The sequence below is a fragment of the Oncorhynchus keta genome, chromosome 34 (genome assembly GCF_023373465.1).
Source record: "Oncorhynchus keta strain PuntledgeMale-10-30-2019 chromosome 34, Oket_V2, whole genome shotgun sequence".
NCBI lineage: Eukaryota > Metazoa > Chordata > Actinopteri > Salmoniformes > Salmonidae > Oncorhynchus > Oncorhynchus keta.
Window position 1 is genome coordinate 36,965,037 of NC_068454.1, and position 18,066 is coordinate 36,983,102.

The window sequence follows — 18,066 nt, forward strand, 5'->3', positions numbered from 1 at the left end:
GGCCTTTGTGATCTTCTGTGGCCTTGGCATCAACAACACCATCATGTACGACCAGGTGAAGAAGTCCTGGGCCAAACAGTCCGTGGCTCTCGATGTAAGCACCAATGTTCATTCCTTTTTATAGCACTTAAAGGGGGTCTGAACGCACCAATTCTGCATGTGTTTTTCTGCTGCTCCTTAAGAAAAATAAGATTTGTATCTTGGGGGTGTGGTTTGATGTGCCTGTGTTATATTCGCTTATCGTACCCTGGAAGTTACTGTTGGTTGTCACTCTTGAGACACCATAGCAACCACACAGCCACCACCACTTCCTCAAAATAGTCAGAACTAATTGAAGATAAATAAAAAAAATCTGTTATTAATTTTTAGGTTTTTGCAGAGGATGTCTTAGTCATCCAATTGTACATCTAGCTAAGGTGTTTGGTGCAGTATTTCTCAAGTTAAAACATTTGCATGAAAAACAAGTCAGTGCACTTTACAGAGTAAATCGAGCCAGCCGCTGCTGGTTGCGCTCAGGACTGATTTCTGAGAACATGTCTACTACTTCATCAGCAGCAATCTGTCAAACTATTTTAAATAAAGCACAAGCTAGACACTGTTTATCAGTCCCGAAAATCACTAGCTAGCTAGCTGATTTCCATCTCTGTGTTTGTCAATGAAGCTAGCTAGTAGTAGCTTGCAGGCACATTAGGCAGGCAGGCCAGTTTAGCTAAATCATAATTTTTTTTTCGCATGGAATAGCTTTCATTTCTCAGAACAAGAATAGACTGATGAGTTTCAGAAGAAAGGTCTTTGTTTCTGGCCATTTCATGCCTGTGATCGAACCCACAAATGCTGATGCTCCAGATACTCATCTAGTCTAAAGAAGGCCAGTTTTATTGCTTCTTTAATCAGAACAACAGTTTTCAGCTGTGCTAACATAATTGCAAAAGGTTTTTCTAATCAATTTGCCTTTTAAAATGATAAACTTGGATTAGCTAACACAATTTGCCATTGGAACACAGGAGTGATGGTTGCTCATAATGGGCCTCTGTACGCCTATGTAGATATTCCATTAAAAACCAGCCATTTGCAGCTACAATAGTCATTTACAACATTAACAATGTCTACACTGTATTTCTGATCAATTTTATGTTATTTTAATGGACAAAAAATGTGCTTCTTTCAAAAACATTTCTAAGTGACTCCAAACTTTGGAACGGTAGTGTATGTCACGCCTGCTCCCACTCCTCCTCTCTGGCACTCGAGGGCGTCAGGCTGCCATTCGTTACGCACACCTGTCACCATCATTACACACATTGGCGTGTTATTGGACTCACCTGGACCCCTTCACTTTCTTGATTGCCCCCTCTATATCTGTCTGTTCCTCAGTTTGATCCATGAGTCAGCATTAATGTCGCTTTGTTTCCCCTATCCAGACGCTGTCTGTGTTTTGTTTCTTGTCCGTTATTTATTAAATGTTCACTCCCTGTACTTGCTTCTCGTCTCCCAGTGTCTGTCCTGACCGTATGTTGATATCAATGTTGGGAGTTTTTTTCGTTTTTTGTTTTGGTTGGTGATGTTGAGTGCAGCTGCCGAAGGAACCGGGGATGCCTCAGCTGGCTCGTCGAGCTTCCATGCCTTAGCTGGCTCGAGAGGTTTTCTTTGCCCTGGTTGGCTCGGCAGGCTCCCATCCCACGTCATGCTTCAGCCGGCTCGTCAGGCTCCCATGCCTCAGCCGGCTCGGCAGGCTCCCACGCCTCAGCAGGCTCGGCAGGCTCCCATCCCACGTCATGCCTCAGCCGGCTCGTCGGGCTCTGGCCCATCAGGCTCGCCCAGGTGGGATGCCTGGGGGTACTACTGTCACGCCGGGGCTGCCCATCATTACGTACACCTGTCACCATCATTATGTGCATCAGCACTTCATTGGACTCACCTGGACTCCTTCACTTTGTTGATTGCCCCTTCTATATCTGTCTGTTGCCTCAGAGTCATCCCGTGTCAGCATTAATGTTGTTATGTTTCCCCTGTCCAGACGCTATCCGTGTTTTGTTTCTTGTCTGTTATTGATTAAATGTTCACTCCCTGTATTTGCTTCTCCCAGCGTCTGTCCTTACAACATAGGCTGTTTTCAACCAGAGTTGTTTTTTTGCGTTCAGTTGCTCTTTAAACAAAATATATTGTGGCAGTGGTATCCTGAATGGTTTCTCGTCAAATCATATTTTATTGTGTATAATGACCAAAATTACAGCAGGATTGATATTTGAATGAATGAATTTGGTCTACGTTTAGTCTATCCAATTTGGTTCCAGTGGTAGATGTCCAGTATGGATATTGGGATACTGTGCTGTTGTTTTAGTGTGGCAACACATTTGGGTGGGCAGTTGGCCTACTAAAATGGACTGTACTGCCAGGCTCTGGTGTATGGTGCTCTCACTGTGGCTGAGAGTGGGGTCTGACTCAGACAGTCCACTGACACCATCAGGAAAGCTCTCCCATGCTGGCTACAGTGCCACTCTCATTTAGTCTTTTCTCCCCTTCTTCTCTTTCCTGTCTGTCCTGGTTTCCTCTCTCCCACTCTCCCTTTCTCTTCTCTTCCCGTCTTCTCTTTCCTGGTTTCCTCTCTCCCACTCTCCCTTTCTCTTCTACTCTTTCCTCTCTGTCCTGGTTTCCTCTCTCCCACTCTCCCTTTCTCTTCTACTCTTTCCTCTCTGTCCTGGTTTCCTCTCTCCCACTCTCCCTTTCTCTTCTCTTCCCGTCTTCTCTTTCCTGGTTTCCTCTCTCCCACTCTCCCTTTCTCTTCTACTCTTTCCTCTCTGTCCTGGTTTCCTCTCTCCCACTCTCCCTTTCTCTTCTACTCTTTCCTCTCTGTCCTGGTTTCCTCTCTCCCACTCTCCCTTTCTCTTCTCTTCCCATCTTCTCTTTTCTGGTTTCCTCTCTCCCACTCTCCCTTTCCTCTCTGTCCTGGTTTCCTCTCTCCCACTCTCCCTTTCTCTTCTCTTTCCTCTCTGTCCTGGTTTCCTCTCTCCCACTCTCCTTTTCTCTTCTCTTTCCTCTCTGTCCTGGTTTCCTCTCTCCCACTCTCCTTTTCTCTTCTCTTTCCTCTGTCCTGGTTTCCTCTCTCCCACTCTCCTTTTCTCTTCTCTTTCCACTCTGTCTTGGTTTCCTCTCTCCCACTCTCCTTTTCTCTTCTCTTTCCTCTCTGTCCTGGTTTCCTCTCTCCCACTCTCCTTTTCTCTTCTCTTCCCTTCTTCTCTTTCCTCTCTGTTCTGGTTTCCTCTCTCCCACTCTCCTTTTCTCTTCTCTTTCCTCTCTGTCCTGGTTTCCTCTCTCCCACTCTCCTTTTCTCTTCTCTTCCCTTCTTCTCTTTCCTCTGTCCTGGTTTCCTCTCTCCCACTCTCCTTTTCTCTTCTCTTTCCACTCTGTCTTGGTTTCCTCTCTCCCACTCTCCTTTTCTCTTCTCTTTCCTCTCTGTCCTGGTTTCCTCTCTCCCACTCTCCTTTTCTCTTCTCTTCCCTTCTTCTCTTTCCTCTCTGTTCTGGTTTCCTCTCTCCCACTCTCCTTTTCTCTTCTCTTTCCTCTCTGTCCTGGTTTCCTCTCTCCCACTCTCCTTTTCTCTTCTCTTCCCTTCTTCTCTTTCCTCTCTGTTCTGGTTTCCTCTCTCCCACTCTCCTTTTCTCTTCTCTTTCCTCTCTGTCCTGGTTTCCTCTCTCCCACTCTCCTTTTCTCTTCTCTTTCTCCTCTGTCCTGGTTTCCTCTCTCCCACACTCCTTTTCTCTTCTCTTTCGTCTCTGTCCTGGTTTCCTCTCTCCCACTCTCATTTTCTCTTCTCTTTCCTCTCTGTCCTGGTTTCCTCTCTCCCACTCTCCTTTTCTCTTCTCTTTCCTCTCTGTCCTGGTTTCCTCTCTCCCACTCTCATTTTCTCTTCTCTTTCCTCTCTGTCCTGGTTTCCTCTCTCCCACTCTCCTTTTCTCTTCTCTTTCCACTCTGTCCTGGTTTCCTCTCTCCCACTCTCCTTTTCTCTTCTCTTTCCTCTCTGTCCTGGTTTCCTCTCTCCCACTCTCCTTTTCTCTTCTCTTCCCTTCTTCTCTTTCCTCTCTGCTCTGGTTTCCTCTCTCCCACTCTCCTTTTCTCCTCTCTTTCCTCTCTGTCCTGGTTTCCTCTCTCCCACTCTCCTTTTCTCTTCTCTTTCCTCTCTGTCCTGGTTTCCTCTCTCCCACTCTCATTTTCTCTTCTCTTTCCTCTCTGTCCTGGTTTCCTCTCTCCCACTCTCCTTTTCTCTTCTCTTTCCACTCTGTCCTGGTTTCCTCTCTCCCACTCTCCTTTTCTCTTCTCTTTCCTCTCTGTCCTGGTTTCCTCTCTCCCACTCTCCCTTTCTCTTCTCTTCCCTTCTACTCTTTCCTCTCTGTCCTGGTTTCCTCTCTCCTACTCTCATTTTCTCTGTCCTGGTTTCTTCTCTCCCACTCTCCCTTTCTCTTCTCTTCTCTTCCCTTCTACTCTTTCCTCTCTGTCCTGGTTTCCTCTCTCCCACTCTCATTTTCTCTGTCCTGGTTTCCTCTCTCCCACTCTCCCTTTCTCTTCTCTTCTCTTCCCTTCTACTCTTTCCTCTCTGTCCTGGTTTCCTCTCTCCCACTCTCATTTTCTCTGTCCTGGTTTCCTCTCTCCCACTCTCCCTTTCTCTTCTACTCTTTCCTCTCTGTCCTGGTTTCCTCTCTCACTCTCATTTTCTCTGTCCTGGTTTCCTCTCTCCCACTCTCATTTTCTCTTCTCTTTCCTCTCTGTCCTGGTTTCCTCTCTCCCACTCTCCTTTTATCTTCTCTTTCTCCTCTGTCCTGGTTTCCTCTCTCCCACTCTCCTTTTCTCTTCTCTTTCGTCTCTGTCCTGGTTTCCTCTCTCCCACTCTCATTTTCTCTGTCCTGGTTTCCTCTCTCCCACTCTCCTTTTCTCTTCTCTTTCCTCTCTGTCCTGGTTTCCTCTCTCCCACTCTCCTTTTCTCTTCTCTTTCCTCTCTGTCCTGGTTTCCTCTCTCCCACTCTCCTTTTCTCTCTGTCCTGGTTTCCTCTCTCCCACTCTCACTTTCTCTTCTCTTTCCTCTCTGTCCTGGTTTCCTCTCTCCCACTCTCCTTTTCTCTTCTCTTTCCTCTCTGTCCTGGTTTCCTCTCTCCCACTCTCCTTTTCTCTTCTCTTTCCTCTCTGTCCTGGTTTCCTCTCTCCCACTCTCATTTTCTCTTTTCTTTCCTCTCTGTCCTGGTTTCCTCTCTCCCACTCTCCTTTTCTCTTCTCTTTCCACTCTGTCCTGGTTTCCTCTCTCCCACTCTCCTTTTCTCTTCTCTTTCCTCTCTGTCCTGGTTTCCTCTCTCCCACTCTCCCTTTCTCTTCTCTTCCCTTCTACTCTTTCCTCTCTGTCCTGGTTTCCTCTCTCCCACTCTCATTTTCTCTGTCCTGGTTTCTTCTCTCCCACTCTCCCTGTCTCTTCTCTTCTCTTCCCTTCTACTCTTTCCTCTCTGTCCTGGTTTCCTCTCTCCCACTCTCATTTTCTCTGTCCTGGTTTCCTCTCTCCCACTCTCCCTTTCTCTTCTCTTCCCTTCTACTCTTTCCTCTCTGTCCTGGTTTCCTCTCTCCCACTCTCCATTTCTCTTCTACTCGTTCCTCTCTGTCCTGGTTTCCTCTCTCACTCTCATTTTCTCTGTCCTGGTTTCCTCTCTCCCACTCTCATTTTCTCTTCTCTTTCCTCTCTGTCCTGGTTTCCTCTCTCCCACTCTCATTTTCTCTTCTCTTTCTCCTCTGTCCTGGTTTCCTCTCTCCCACTCTCCTTTTCTCTTCTCTTTCGTCTCTGTCCTGGTTTCCTCTCTCCCACTCTCATTTTCTCTTCTCTTTCCTCTCTGTCCTAGTTTCCTCTCTCCCACTCTCATTTTCTCTGTCCTGGTTTCCTCTCTCCCACTCTCCTTTTCTCTTCTCTTTCCTCTCTGTCCTGGTTTCCTCTCTCCCACTCTCCTTTTCTCTTCTCTTTCCGCTCTGTCCTGGTTTCCTCTCTCCCACTCTCCTTTTCTCTCTGTCCTGGTTTCCTCTCTTCCACTCTCCTTTTCTCTTCTCTTTCCTCTCTGTCCTGGTTTCCTCTCTCCCACTCTCCTTTTCTCTTCTCTTTCCTCTCTGTCCTGGTTTCCTCTCTCCCACTCTCCTTTTCTCTTCTCTTTCCTCTCTGTCCTGGTTTCCTCTCTCCCACTCTCATTTTCTCTTTTCTTTCCTCTCTGTTCTGGTTTCCTCTCTTCCACTCTCCTTTTCTCTGTCCTGGTTTCCTCTCTCACACTCTCTTTTTCTCTCTTCTGTTATAGTGGACTCCTTTTATTTAATTTATTTAAACCTTTATTTAACTAGGCAAGTCAGTTAATAACAACACATTCTTATTTTACAATGACGGCCTATCCCGGTCAAACCCTCCCCTAACCCGGACGACGCTGGGCCAATTGTGCACCGCCCTATGGGAATCCCGATCACGGGCCGGTTTTGATACAGCCCGGGATCGAACCAGGGACTATAGCGACGCCTCTAGCACTGTGATGCAGTGCCTTAGTCCGCTGCACCACTCAGGAGCTTTTAGTGTCATAGTTCTCCATCATATTTCTACATCAGTGAGCATCAATGGATCCCTGTTTGTAGTCTGCACTCCACAAAGGGCCATATTGATTATGAAAGAGAGATCGTGAAAAGCAATCCCTTATCTGATCAATAATAAGGCATGCAACACTGATCAGCTTCTTCTATGCTTTTTGTGAGAGAGAGAGGACAGTGCTCTCAAGTGGGCTGTGCAGGTCGCCTCGTTGTTGGGGACAAGGTGACAGGAAGGAAGTCTGGGATAGAGCATAGTGAAGAGCGGCATAGGAAGGAATGGCTATGGGGAAAATACGAGCGTGGAAATGCATTGCCTCTGGCAGCAATGAATAAACATGAGCTCTCTTGATCAAATAAGGAACTGCAAGGCTGCTGCGCAAGGTATTTCTCCTAGGAGATGGAGGGAGCACAGGGAATGACATCGGGGCTGACATCTCTGTTCCCCCAGCATTCCTCAGCATGGAGGGTTCAGAGCTTTAGGGTCAGATCACCATTTACTGTGGGGAGGATCTGAATAAATGGGTTGGATGGATGGCTTCGATAGTCCAACAATCGAATTACAAGTCATTCATATGCTAATAATCCAAATATTTTGCTTAAAAAGATCTTGCACTGCTACCCTCAGCATTCACTATTCTTATAGGAGGTCAGAACAAGAAATGGAACCCGAATTTATCCTTTCTGTGTGTGGAAAGAAATATTCTGATGCATGGATACACCTACAGGCGGGAACGATAGACTGCAAAATAAGTCCTCCTTCAAGTGCACTGAATATGATGTTTTCAAATGGGGAGGTCGCATAACCCTCACCGATGGGGTTATCTCCAAGTTATCTGAAGAACACAAGAAAGACAATGTTTCCCATAGGTATGTCTTGTTTGTTGTTTAACAAAGTAATGGCCGTCTTCTTCTTATGATTACAGCATGCCCAAGGCCAATAACATGGTTGCTAATCTTCTTCTATCTTTTTTTTCTTTCTTTCAGAATTATGGAAGTGCTATGATGCTGTCCTGCAAGACTTGGTGGAGACCAACAACAGAGTGGAGGGCTGGCATCGTAAAATGTAGGCAACTCTTGGCACATAGAGGCATTGCAACGACAGCAGCAAAGAGGTGAAATGAAAAAGGGAGCAGCAACCTGCTGGCGTTCCACCGGCATGGCAACGACCCCGCTACCGCAAGCAACAGAAGGGTCTGAAGTCTCCTGTTGAGGAGTATACGACTCAATAGCTGGAGTCTTCCCCGAACACAAAAATGAGCACCTAGCCTACTTGGACACTTGTTCGTGACACTTATCAATTTCAAACCTTTCAACAGCTCCAAAATCCTTATCAGACCAGAACACAAAGCACATTCTTGGACGATTTGTTCATGAACTTGTTTTTACGGAAGAGCATTGTTATGTAACCTACTCTTATTTTTGGATTTCTTGAAATAAATATTTTAGGCCCACTTGTTTTTGCCCATTCATTTTTTGTATTTTGCTAAGCCTTTTATAGTGAATGGTTGGTGCTAATGGATGGTGTAAAAACAAGATAAAACTAAATCCATACTTTGAAAACCAAATACATTGTAGAGACTAGATACAGGCCTTCAGGCTTTATGTAACAAATTTATATACAATATTCTGCCCATATGAACTAATGTATATAGGTCTAGCCTACAATATTCTGCCCATATGAACTAATGTATATAGGTCTAGCCTACAATATTCTGCCCATATGAACTAATGTATATAGGTCTAGCCTACAATATTCTGCCCATATGAACTAATGTATATAGGTCTAGCCTACAATATTCTGCCCTTATGAACTAATGTATATAGGTCTAGCCTACAATATTCTGCCCATATGAACTAATGTATATAGGTCTAGCCTACAATATTCTGCCCATATGAACTAATGTATATACAACATTTGTAGCCATATGTGACTTGATGAATAGCAGTAAACATGCAGTGCCTGCCCATATGAACGATGGTACCTTATAGGTTCTACAATATTTATAGCCATTCATAATTTAATGAAAAGCAGTAAACATTGTTTGGCATGATTTAATATCAGACTCATAAACAGAATCACGAAATAGGCTACAGCTCACTTCACAGCTTCCCCTGTGCTTCACAGCTTTCCCGGGAAACTCTATGTATTGTAGCCTCACCCGGGCAAAAGATCAACTTCTTCTGGCAGTGTTTCCGGTCAAATATTGTATGTTGCGGTGGTGCAACATGTAAGTGTATAACTGTCCGTTAAAGCTTACTTACTACAAGCGCTATGCAGACACAAGACAGAGTGTTGCAATGTCGTTTTTCGTCACACAAGGGGCTGAAATAGCTGAAAACCGAGACAGTCGTGGGGGCAGTGTTGTCACTTGGTTCCTGATCTGATATATAGGCTGTGTGAAATGGAGCCAACTAGCTAGCCATGTGCTTTTTCTTCTCCCTGACCAAAACATGAAGGCTTTTCTTTCCTCCTATCATACAGTACATTTGATTATTTCACATGGAGATGTCGGAAGCTAAAAAGGCTGGCTAGCAGGCGAAAGCCCACTAGCCAGGCTGCCAGCTAGCTACTATCTAATATTTTAAATAACTAACCCAAGATTGACCACAGCCTGTTGTTTCCAATGGGAGCAAATGAATTATAGTGGGCAGAGCCAAGCACGAGCTAGCGAGATCCTACTGGCGCGTTCTAGCATGTATTTGCACATTTCTGTTAGGGACTCCCTACTCTGTGAAGTCTACAAAACGCGAACTATGTTCGCAACTGATTCTAGTTTAGGGAACAGAAAACGATATTGCCAAGACCAAGATAGAGTGAGAGGAGATGCTGTTTACAATTCAAGGCTTAGCTCATCAGACAATAACATTTTACCTCACATAACCTTTAGAGCAGATTGAGGTGGTCAGTCATTGACACCAAAGGTTTTTCCTATTTGGTCCACAGGCATAGCTTAACAGAAGGGCCCCATAAATAACCTTTGTTAAAGTCCTTTTAAGACCTATTAAGTATTACTGACTTTGACTGTCCTAAGTGTAGTGAGCATGACTTGATATCTATAGCCAGTGTTATGAATATGAAACAATGTATGTAAAATATACTGTATGTGCTTCCAGTGGTGTAAAGTACTTAGGTAAAAATATTTTAAAGTACTACTTAAGTAGTTTTTTGTGGTATCTGTACTTTACTATGTCTTTTTTTTGGACAACTTTTACTTTTCTACAATCCTGAAGAAAATGATATACTTTTGACTCAATACATTTTCCCTGACACCCAAAAGTACTTACATTTTGAATGCTTAGTAGGACAGGAAAGTGGTCCAATTCATGCACGCATCAAGAGAACATCTCTGGGCATCCCTATTGCCTCTGATCTGGCGGACTCACTAAACACAAATGCTTCGTTCGTAAATTATGTCTGAGTGTTGGAGTGTCCCCCTGGCTATTAATAAATAAATACAAATAAGAAAATTGTGCCTTCTGGTTTGCTTAATTTAAGTAATTATAAATGATTAATACTTTTACTTTTGATACTTAAGTACAGTATATTAGCAATTACATTGACTTTTGATACTAATAATAAATACTTTTAGACTTTTACATAATTCATATTTTACTAGGTGACTTTCACTTTTACTTGAGTCATTTTCTATTGAGGTATCTTTACTTTTACTCAAGTGTGACAATCGGGTACTTTTTTCACCACTGTGTTCTCTATTCTTTTGCAGGTTCTGTCATACCATGCAACCTGTTCCAAGACTGAGGTCGACAAATTCAAGGTATTAGGTCTTATTCTTATATGAGAGAGAAAGTGTGTGTGTGTGTTGTTAGAAATGTCTGATACAACATACTTTGGTGATATCATCATAAACCTACTGCTTACCCCTTAAAAATGTAGTTTTTTTGTGTGCATGGTGTGCTATTAGCGTGCTAACACTCATTGAGACAGACTGGTAGAATAGCTAGCATCACTATAGCTATAGCATTCACTGGTTGAAGTTGAAGTAACTTTTGAGTGTAGTGGAGTTGACTGGTGACTTTGACATGAATATATATCATTCACAACAATGGTACTGGAGCTATAATACAGTTATAATTTAAAAAGAAACTCTGTGTGTTGTTATTACTTGAATTATTTTGCTATAATTGGGCAACTCAACAGGCTGGTTGAGATGTTTGTGATGCATTATCTATTAAAGCTTAAGTAAAGCAAACAAACAATCTTAATTTATGGCTTATACTGATGCTAAATACACATATTTTGCAGAATAATAATAATATTATATATACCGAACAAAAGACTGTGAATTGTGGGGAAAACCCCACTTGTAGTTCATCGCCCAGAGTAATATGTTTTTTTTTTTTCAATTAAGAAATAACTTTCGGAATGAAGCTTTGGCACGCATTACCTTCCAATGTAAAATGAGAAATCATTAATGGTGCTACATGATAGGAATAGATTGATGGCTTCTCCTCACGGACCTCATTTTCCAATTGCTTCGCTGGACTGCAGTGTGGTGCAAGGCAGCGTGCTGTATATACAGGCCGGGGCAGTACTCCTTCAAGTCCCACATGAAAACAACTAATTGTGGTATTTGGAATGAATTAGTCAATCAATAGCCAATCACTTTCATTGCATTATTTAGACAGTAATAGAGTGTGCCTCTGGAACCAATCCGAGAGAAGAAAAAAAAACATTCTCAGAACTGTGTGATGTGTTAAATGTCTTTCTTGCTCTTTGATATGGGGCTTGTCCCGGTGGCCATTAGCACTGAGCATCAGCCGTGCAATGTGACATCTGTCAGATCTCCAGCCCCCTCACCACATGCAGGCATAGCACAGTGCTCAGCAGCACCCACCCTGTCTTTCCCCCGTTTCATAACTGGCCTACATACAGAACCTCAGTAAACACACTCTACCCCAGATTCCAGAGAATTGTAAATGTCACCGGCGGGAAAGAAAAAACTTGGCTAGAATTCATAACCTAAGGCGCTGAATTAGCCCGACGCACCTGCTGACCTGAAAGACAAACGGTTCCTAGAAAAGGTGGGTTTTCCTGGCTGCTCTGCTGTGTTCTCTTGGTGGAAGTGAGCCTGGATGGTACTTCTGCTGTGTCCTCTACCCGCAGCCCCAGGGATTGGGGAAGGAGAACAGCAACACCTTCATATTCTGAGATGTTACCTTATCCCCCTTAGAAAGAAAGACCAATGGCACATGTAATCCAATAAGACAACAACTTCAATTCTCAGTCTTTCTGAACCATTATGCTTTGGTTTTCATTCATGTGGATTGAAGTCTTGGGATAATTAAATAGGTTTAGTGGTGTTTCTGTGTTAGTATTATAGGTTAAATATAGAATACTACCACAATCTGTTAATGAGCTCACAGGAAGTTAACAACAATGAATTCCACTGGTGATACTTTCTCATTAATTGTCAACCCTTTCTAAACACGAGCTCTCAGAGTCCTCATTAGCAACTCTCCATATGTTGAATTTTCAGTGTCTCAAAATCGCACGACCCCCCCCCCCTCTCTCTTCTTTCCATAATCCAGGCTGCTAACATCCCCCTTGTTTGCGAGCTTGGCATCGATAAGCTTTCCTTTGATGATTTCTCTCTGGATGTGGACGCCATGATAACCGCAGCCCTCAGGATGTTTATGGAGCTGGGCATGGTGCAGAAGTTCAAGATCGACTACGAGGTGAGAGCGGCTCTGACCCAATGCTCTTGACAGAGCCCGCTATTCAATCAATGCTTTTTCCACATGGTAAAATACAATTACTGAATGGTTTTCAACAGGAAATACCTACTACTACTACTGCTACTGCTGCCACACACAGGTAACTGCCAAAATAAAGGAAACAAATGCACCTTGGCATAAATTCTACAAGTGTCTGGAACTCTATTGGAGGAATGCGACACCATTCTTCCACGAGAAATTCCATAATTTGGTGTTTTGTTGATGGTGGAAAACGCTGTCTCAGGCAACGCCCCATAATCTGTTCAATTGGGTTGAGATCTGGTGACTGAGATGGCCATAGCATATGGTTTACATCGTTTTCATGCTCATCAAACCATTTAGTGACCATTAGTGCCCCGTGGAGGGGGGCATTGTCATCCTATGGGTGCATAGCCATGGTAGTCAAAATAATTGCGTGCCCAGCATTTTTATACATGACCCTAAGCATGATGGGAAACGTGGAAGCACCTGCTTTCAATACACTTTGTATCCCTCATTTACTCAAGTGTTTCCATTATTTTGGCAGTTACCTGTAGCTTCACGATAGGACGTTTGTGTTTGTTAACAACAGCAGTGGAAACACTGCTATGGCAGGTTAGATTGAGGCCGCGATTCAATACGATTGCGGATTTGTACAATGCGCCATTAAAGACATTTTCGATTGAGCCTACATATGCAGCGTAAATTATGTCTTTAAAACGTACATTGCCGACAAAGGGCGATCGGATTGAATCCCGGCCTGAATGTGAGAGCTGACGCACCAGCCTACTGTCTGCTGACGGACCCTGTTCTGTCCATCCCTCTTGTGCCCCTGACTTTCTACAGACTCTGTGCAGATGGCTGCTGACGGTCAGGAAGAACTACCGCATGGTGCTGTACCACAACTGGAGGCACGCCTTCAACGTCTGCCAGTGCATGTTCGCCATACTAACGGTGAATATGGAGAATGCACAGGGAGTCTAGCATTAGCCTATCATTAGCCTGAACAGAGACCGTACAAATACACCACACGTGCCCCAACACATGTGGACACTGACTAATGCGCACCAACTGCTTCATCTTCTGTCCATTGTTCTCCATCTTCCTCACGCTCCTTCTCAATCTTTTTGATGTAACCAAGCACAGCCTTATGCATGTCCCATCTGAATTGATTGTGCCAAGAGGGAGATTAAATAGTTGTGTGTAAGCCGTTTAGAGCCCAGGAGTGCTGTGTTTTAATAAGTAACCCAGACCTACAGTACACTACTACTAACTGTTGACCCCATAGCGACCTAACTCCAATTTACATATGTTGTTTACTTCATCGCCATGCTCATCCTACCTACAGTGTGTGTGTGTGTTTTAGTTTATGTTTGTGTGTGTGTGGGTTTATGTTTACTTGTGTGTGTGGCCCCTGAGTGACATCCTGTCCCTGCTGTGTCCCTATAGACGGCAGGCTTCCAAGAGACCCTGACGGAGATTGAGATCCTGGCTCTTATAGTTGGCTGTGTCTGTCACGACCTGGACCACAGAGGAACCAACAACGCCTTCCAGGCCAAGTGGGTGACCCTGTCCGTAGACACACGCACGCTTGCAGGCACACATGCACAAGCACTCTAGTGATGCGTGGGTCAGTTGTTTATTCACCCACACCCCGCCCGTAATTGCTAATAATCTATCCGCAACCGGCAAGCTATATATGATAAAGTGAACATCTGAGGCCGCACCCAACCCTAACCCGCAAAAATAGAAAATGCTCTGTGCAGTCAGAGATGCCAGAAATATTTTGTTACGGGGGCTGTAGGATTGATTTTTTTTTTCAGATTATTTACATCACCCTATATTTCTGCTTATAATTTCTGACATTTGGTAGTCAACTTGTCTATAATTAGATACATCTCTTCTGTCATTACTTGTTGCCCTAGAAGAAGACTACATTTCCAAATGACATCAGTTTGGCCTGTTTTAAGGGAATTACAAGCTGTGAAAACAGCCCAACATGTTTCTGAGACGATTTCAGTTCAGCTTGGATGCATATTTTATGTGGTGGAAATACTATCAGCTTTTATGACGCTGATAAAGATAGCACATTTACAGATGGTCCCTAACCACGTATTCATTATCTCAAGATGCTGAAATAAATAAATCACAAATCATTTCTCCACTCCTGTTCCCTAGTAAATATATTTGGTGTATAGTTTTAATGTAAAAACTGCTTAATTCACCAGGAGTTTGTATTATGTTAGGCTATGTGAGAGGTTATAGACCATTGGCAGTCAGTGCTGCTGCACACTCTTGCCTGCATCTAGCTGATCTAGGGTGTAATCATTAGTCCAACATTTGCAAACAAGAGTTTATATTGGACAAATTCAGGTATGTTTATCCCCGTTTCGTTCCGTTTGCTTCCGTTTAGGAAAAGTTTTTCAACAGAATTGGCGGAATGAATACATCCCTGATCACAAGCAAATGTTGTATTCCTTCTCTCATCTATGTGCTCTCCTCCTCTCACATTTTCCCCCTCGCTTGTGGACTTCAGTGCACAACGCAGCTGTCTGTGACCAGGCAAAAAAAAACTTTACACACAGCCTACATCGTTGTCACCATATTAGCTAAAGTAGCGTCATAGTCAACATAGCTAGTAGAACTAACACTTTAGTAAACCTTCTTCAATCATGCAGTACAGTATACAGCCAGTATGCAGTTACACCAGCGGGCTCCAGTGGCAATAAATTACCTTGACGGAAGAGTTCCAGTGTTGGATAGTCATAGTCAGCTAGCTAACATAGCATCTGTCTGTTTGAGACGTGTATTTGAGTAAGCTAAACTAGCTAGCTGCATTTGATAGCTTAGTTAGTGAAAGTGAAGAGAGAAAAATAAATCTCTCTCCACATGTTATGCACTGCAGTGCTAGCTAGCTGTAGCTTATGCTTTCATTCTCTGATGCTTTGATTGGGTGGACAACATCTCAGTTCATGCTGCAAGAGCTCTGATAGGTTGGAGGATGTCCCCTGGAAGTTGTCATAATTACAGTGTAAGCCTATGGAAGGGGGTGAGAACCATGAGCCTCATAGGTTTTGTATTGAAGTCAATGTACCCAGAGGAGGACAGAAGCTAGCTGTCCTCCAGCACTAGCATGGTGCTACCCTACAGAGTGCTGTTGAGGCTACTGTAGATCTTCATTACAGAACAGTGTGTTTTAATCAATTATTTGGTGGCGTGAATATATTTTGTATAGTTATTATCTAACTTTTTAAGCGTTTCACTATTAAAATGTTTATGAAATTCACTGAGGAGGATGATCCTCCACTGTTATAGACAGTACAGTTCCCTTGACGTGCCATATTTGAAGTCCCAGTTTTGTGACTGTCAAATTTGAACGGGGCCTCACAATCATCACACATAAGATCTTTCTCAAACATTAGGCTACTGTTCTGGCCCTCCCTTGTCTTTATCTTCAACTCTCCATTTCACAACTTTTCTCAAACTGAATTCACCTCCAACCTTTTTGCCTCAGTGGATCGGCGTTAACTTTTCTACCCAAGTTTCCAAAAGCATTTGGTAATTGTTGTGTATTTGGCTCGCGTACAGTTAGACCTTAAAGCTTAGGCTTACGCACTAACGCCAGATAAAAATAACGAAAGAAAAAAACTCAATGTAGTCTATCAGTATTAGTTGCACAATAATTATACATTCATGGATCGTTAATGCATTGTTTTCTCTCTATGAGTCAACCCACCCATCACTAACACACACTCTGTGCTCTGCTAGCCCACCTGCAACAATCTGTTGTAATCCAGCCCAGCTCAACTAGAGTGGAGAAACAAACTGCATAAGATGTACATAGGAGTCTGTTTGAGGGAGAGAGAGCGAGAGAGAGAGAGAGAGAGAGAGAGAGAGGATAGAGAGTTTAAACGCGGCTGGGGTGGAGAGCACAATTAGAGCCGCAGGAAAAACAACTGTTGAAGCTAGTGGATCTGCCCACACACCGCAGTCACCATCGGGAGCCCATGTGTCATTTTGACCCATTGGCCCAGAATGATTCCAGATGGTGAACACTGAAGGTTTTCCCTCCACAGAATCTGATATTAGCTTCACTTGCTGCAATATTGAGCTGTGAGAACATGTTGACAGTGGACTGTGGAGTGATTTAGTGAAGAGACTTAGAGAGGTCTCAATGGAGGATCCTCTCTCTTCCAGTGTTTCTGTTGTGTTTTGCCTGTTTAACTCTTTCTCTCGCTATGTATCCCCTTTCTCTCTTTGACTTTCTCAGGACAGGTTCAGCCTTGTCTCTGCTGTATGGAACCTCAGCTACTCTCGAGCATCACCACTTCAACCACGCCGTAATGATCCTGCAGAGTGAGGTGAGCTCCATCACTGTGTCGCTACTGTGTCGCGCTTCTCAGCGCGAGAAGCGATCAGAATAGACAAATATCACCCCCAAAAAAATCAATGTCATTACAAAAACAATGATTGGTTTAGAGAGACGTTTTAAGCAAGCGACTGATTTTAGTGTGGTCAGACAGACTGGTGGTAATTAGCTGTGTTTTCATGGTGTCTGCTGAAACAAGAGCTAGCCAGCAGGGCTCCAATAGACTCGTTATCACGAAGCTGACGACACAGTAAGCTGACAAATGTTTGCTGTGACTAGCATAATGGTTTCTGTTGATACAGTGTCTGAATTACTGCCATGGTCATTAGCATATCATTGAGCAGTGCGTCTAATTGAAGGGGAAAAGAACGAGCGCACGGATTCAGTCCACCAACCAGAGCAGGAACCATTAATTAAAACGGAACGTCTCGACGAACGAACGCCACTCTCTCCATTATCAGTCTTTCCCTCCCTCTCTCTCTCTGTCTCTCTCTCTCTCTCTCTCTCTCTCTCTCTCTCTCTCTCTCTCTCTCTCTCTCTCTCTCTCTCTCTCCCTCTCATTAAGATAGAGTGAAGAAAAAACAAGCTCTACATCTCTGACGTTACGGTATTCAATATTTCATGGGAACCAATGAACTGAGGATCGAGGCTGGTCTTGCAGTGCTGGAGAAAACCTGTCTCAGCTCGAGCGTGAACAGAGAGAATCAGGGGTCATCCGGTTCAAGAAGCCCCTCTCTCCTTCCCCATATCTCACCACCTCTCTCTTCTTGGGCATTCCCCTGGTGATGGGCACTCTAAGTGGGACTGGGATATATTATATATATATATATATGTATATATATATATGATGGAGAGAGATCTGTTGGAATGATATGAAAAGGAGAGAGAGTGAGAAGTGGCACTTACTTCTTAAGAGCTTTCCCTCTGATCCCTGATGGTTCGGTCTCCAGCCTCTGGCAGATTTGCCTTTGACTCCAGGCGCGCACGTGCACACACACACACACACACACACACACACACACACACACACACACACACACACACACACACACACACACACACACACACACACACACACACACACACACACACACACACACACACACACACACACACACACACACACACACACACACACACACACACACAGTGAGTGTCACGCTCACACTATCCCCTTTATCAGCACTACACATAAAGATGTGACACTTGAGGAATCCCTCTCAAGTCACAGACTGAATGTGCTGACAGCCACAAAGTCATGCTGGAGCTGCTAGTCAGATCATGACACCTTTATTTTGCTCATGTACAGATTGGACTAGATTTCGCCACAAAACACTGTTTCGCTTATTTATTCACCTGTAGCGGGTTAAGGAAATCTATTAAAAATATTGTGT

General features: G+C 43.9%; 1 protein-coding gene across 1 annotated transcript in view; it reads left to right on the forward strand.

Moving 5' to 3' along the window:
* The window catches only part of pde11a (phosphodiesterase 11a), a 57,639-nt gene that overhangs the window by 22,853 nt on the left and 16,720 nt on the right, over positions 1–18,066 (forward strand). Inside the window, exons 9-14 of the mRNA XM_035750023.2 lie at positions 2–94; positions 10,314–10,364; positions 12,139–12,285; positions 13,150–13,257; positions 13,753–13,862; positions 16,574–16,664. Of these exons, the coding sequence (XP_035605916.1) occupies positions 2–94; positions 10,314–10,364; positions 12,139–12,285; positions 13,150–13,257; positions 13,753–13,862; positions 16,574–16,664 (600 nt within the window). The remainder of the gene's footprint in view (position 1; positions 95–10,313; positions 10,365–12,138; positions 12,286–13,149; positions 13,258–13,752; positions 13,863–16,573; positions 16,665–18,066) is intronic.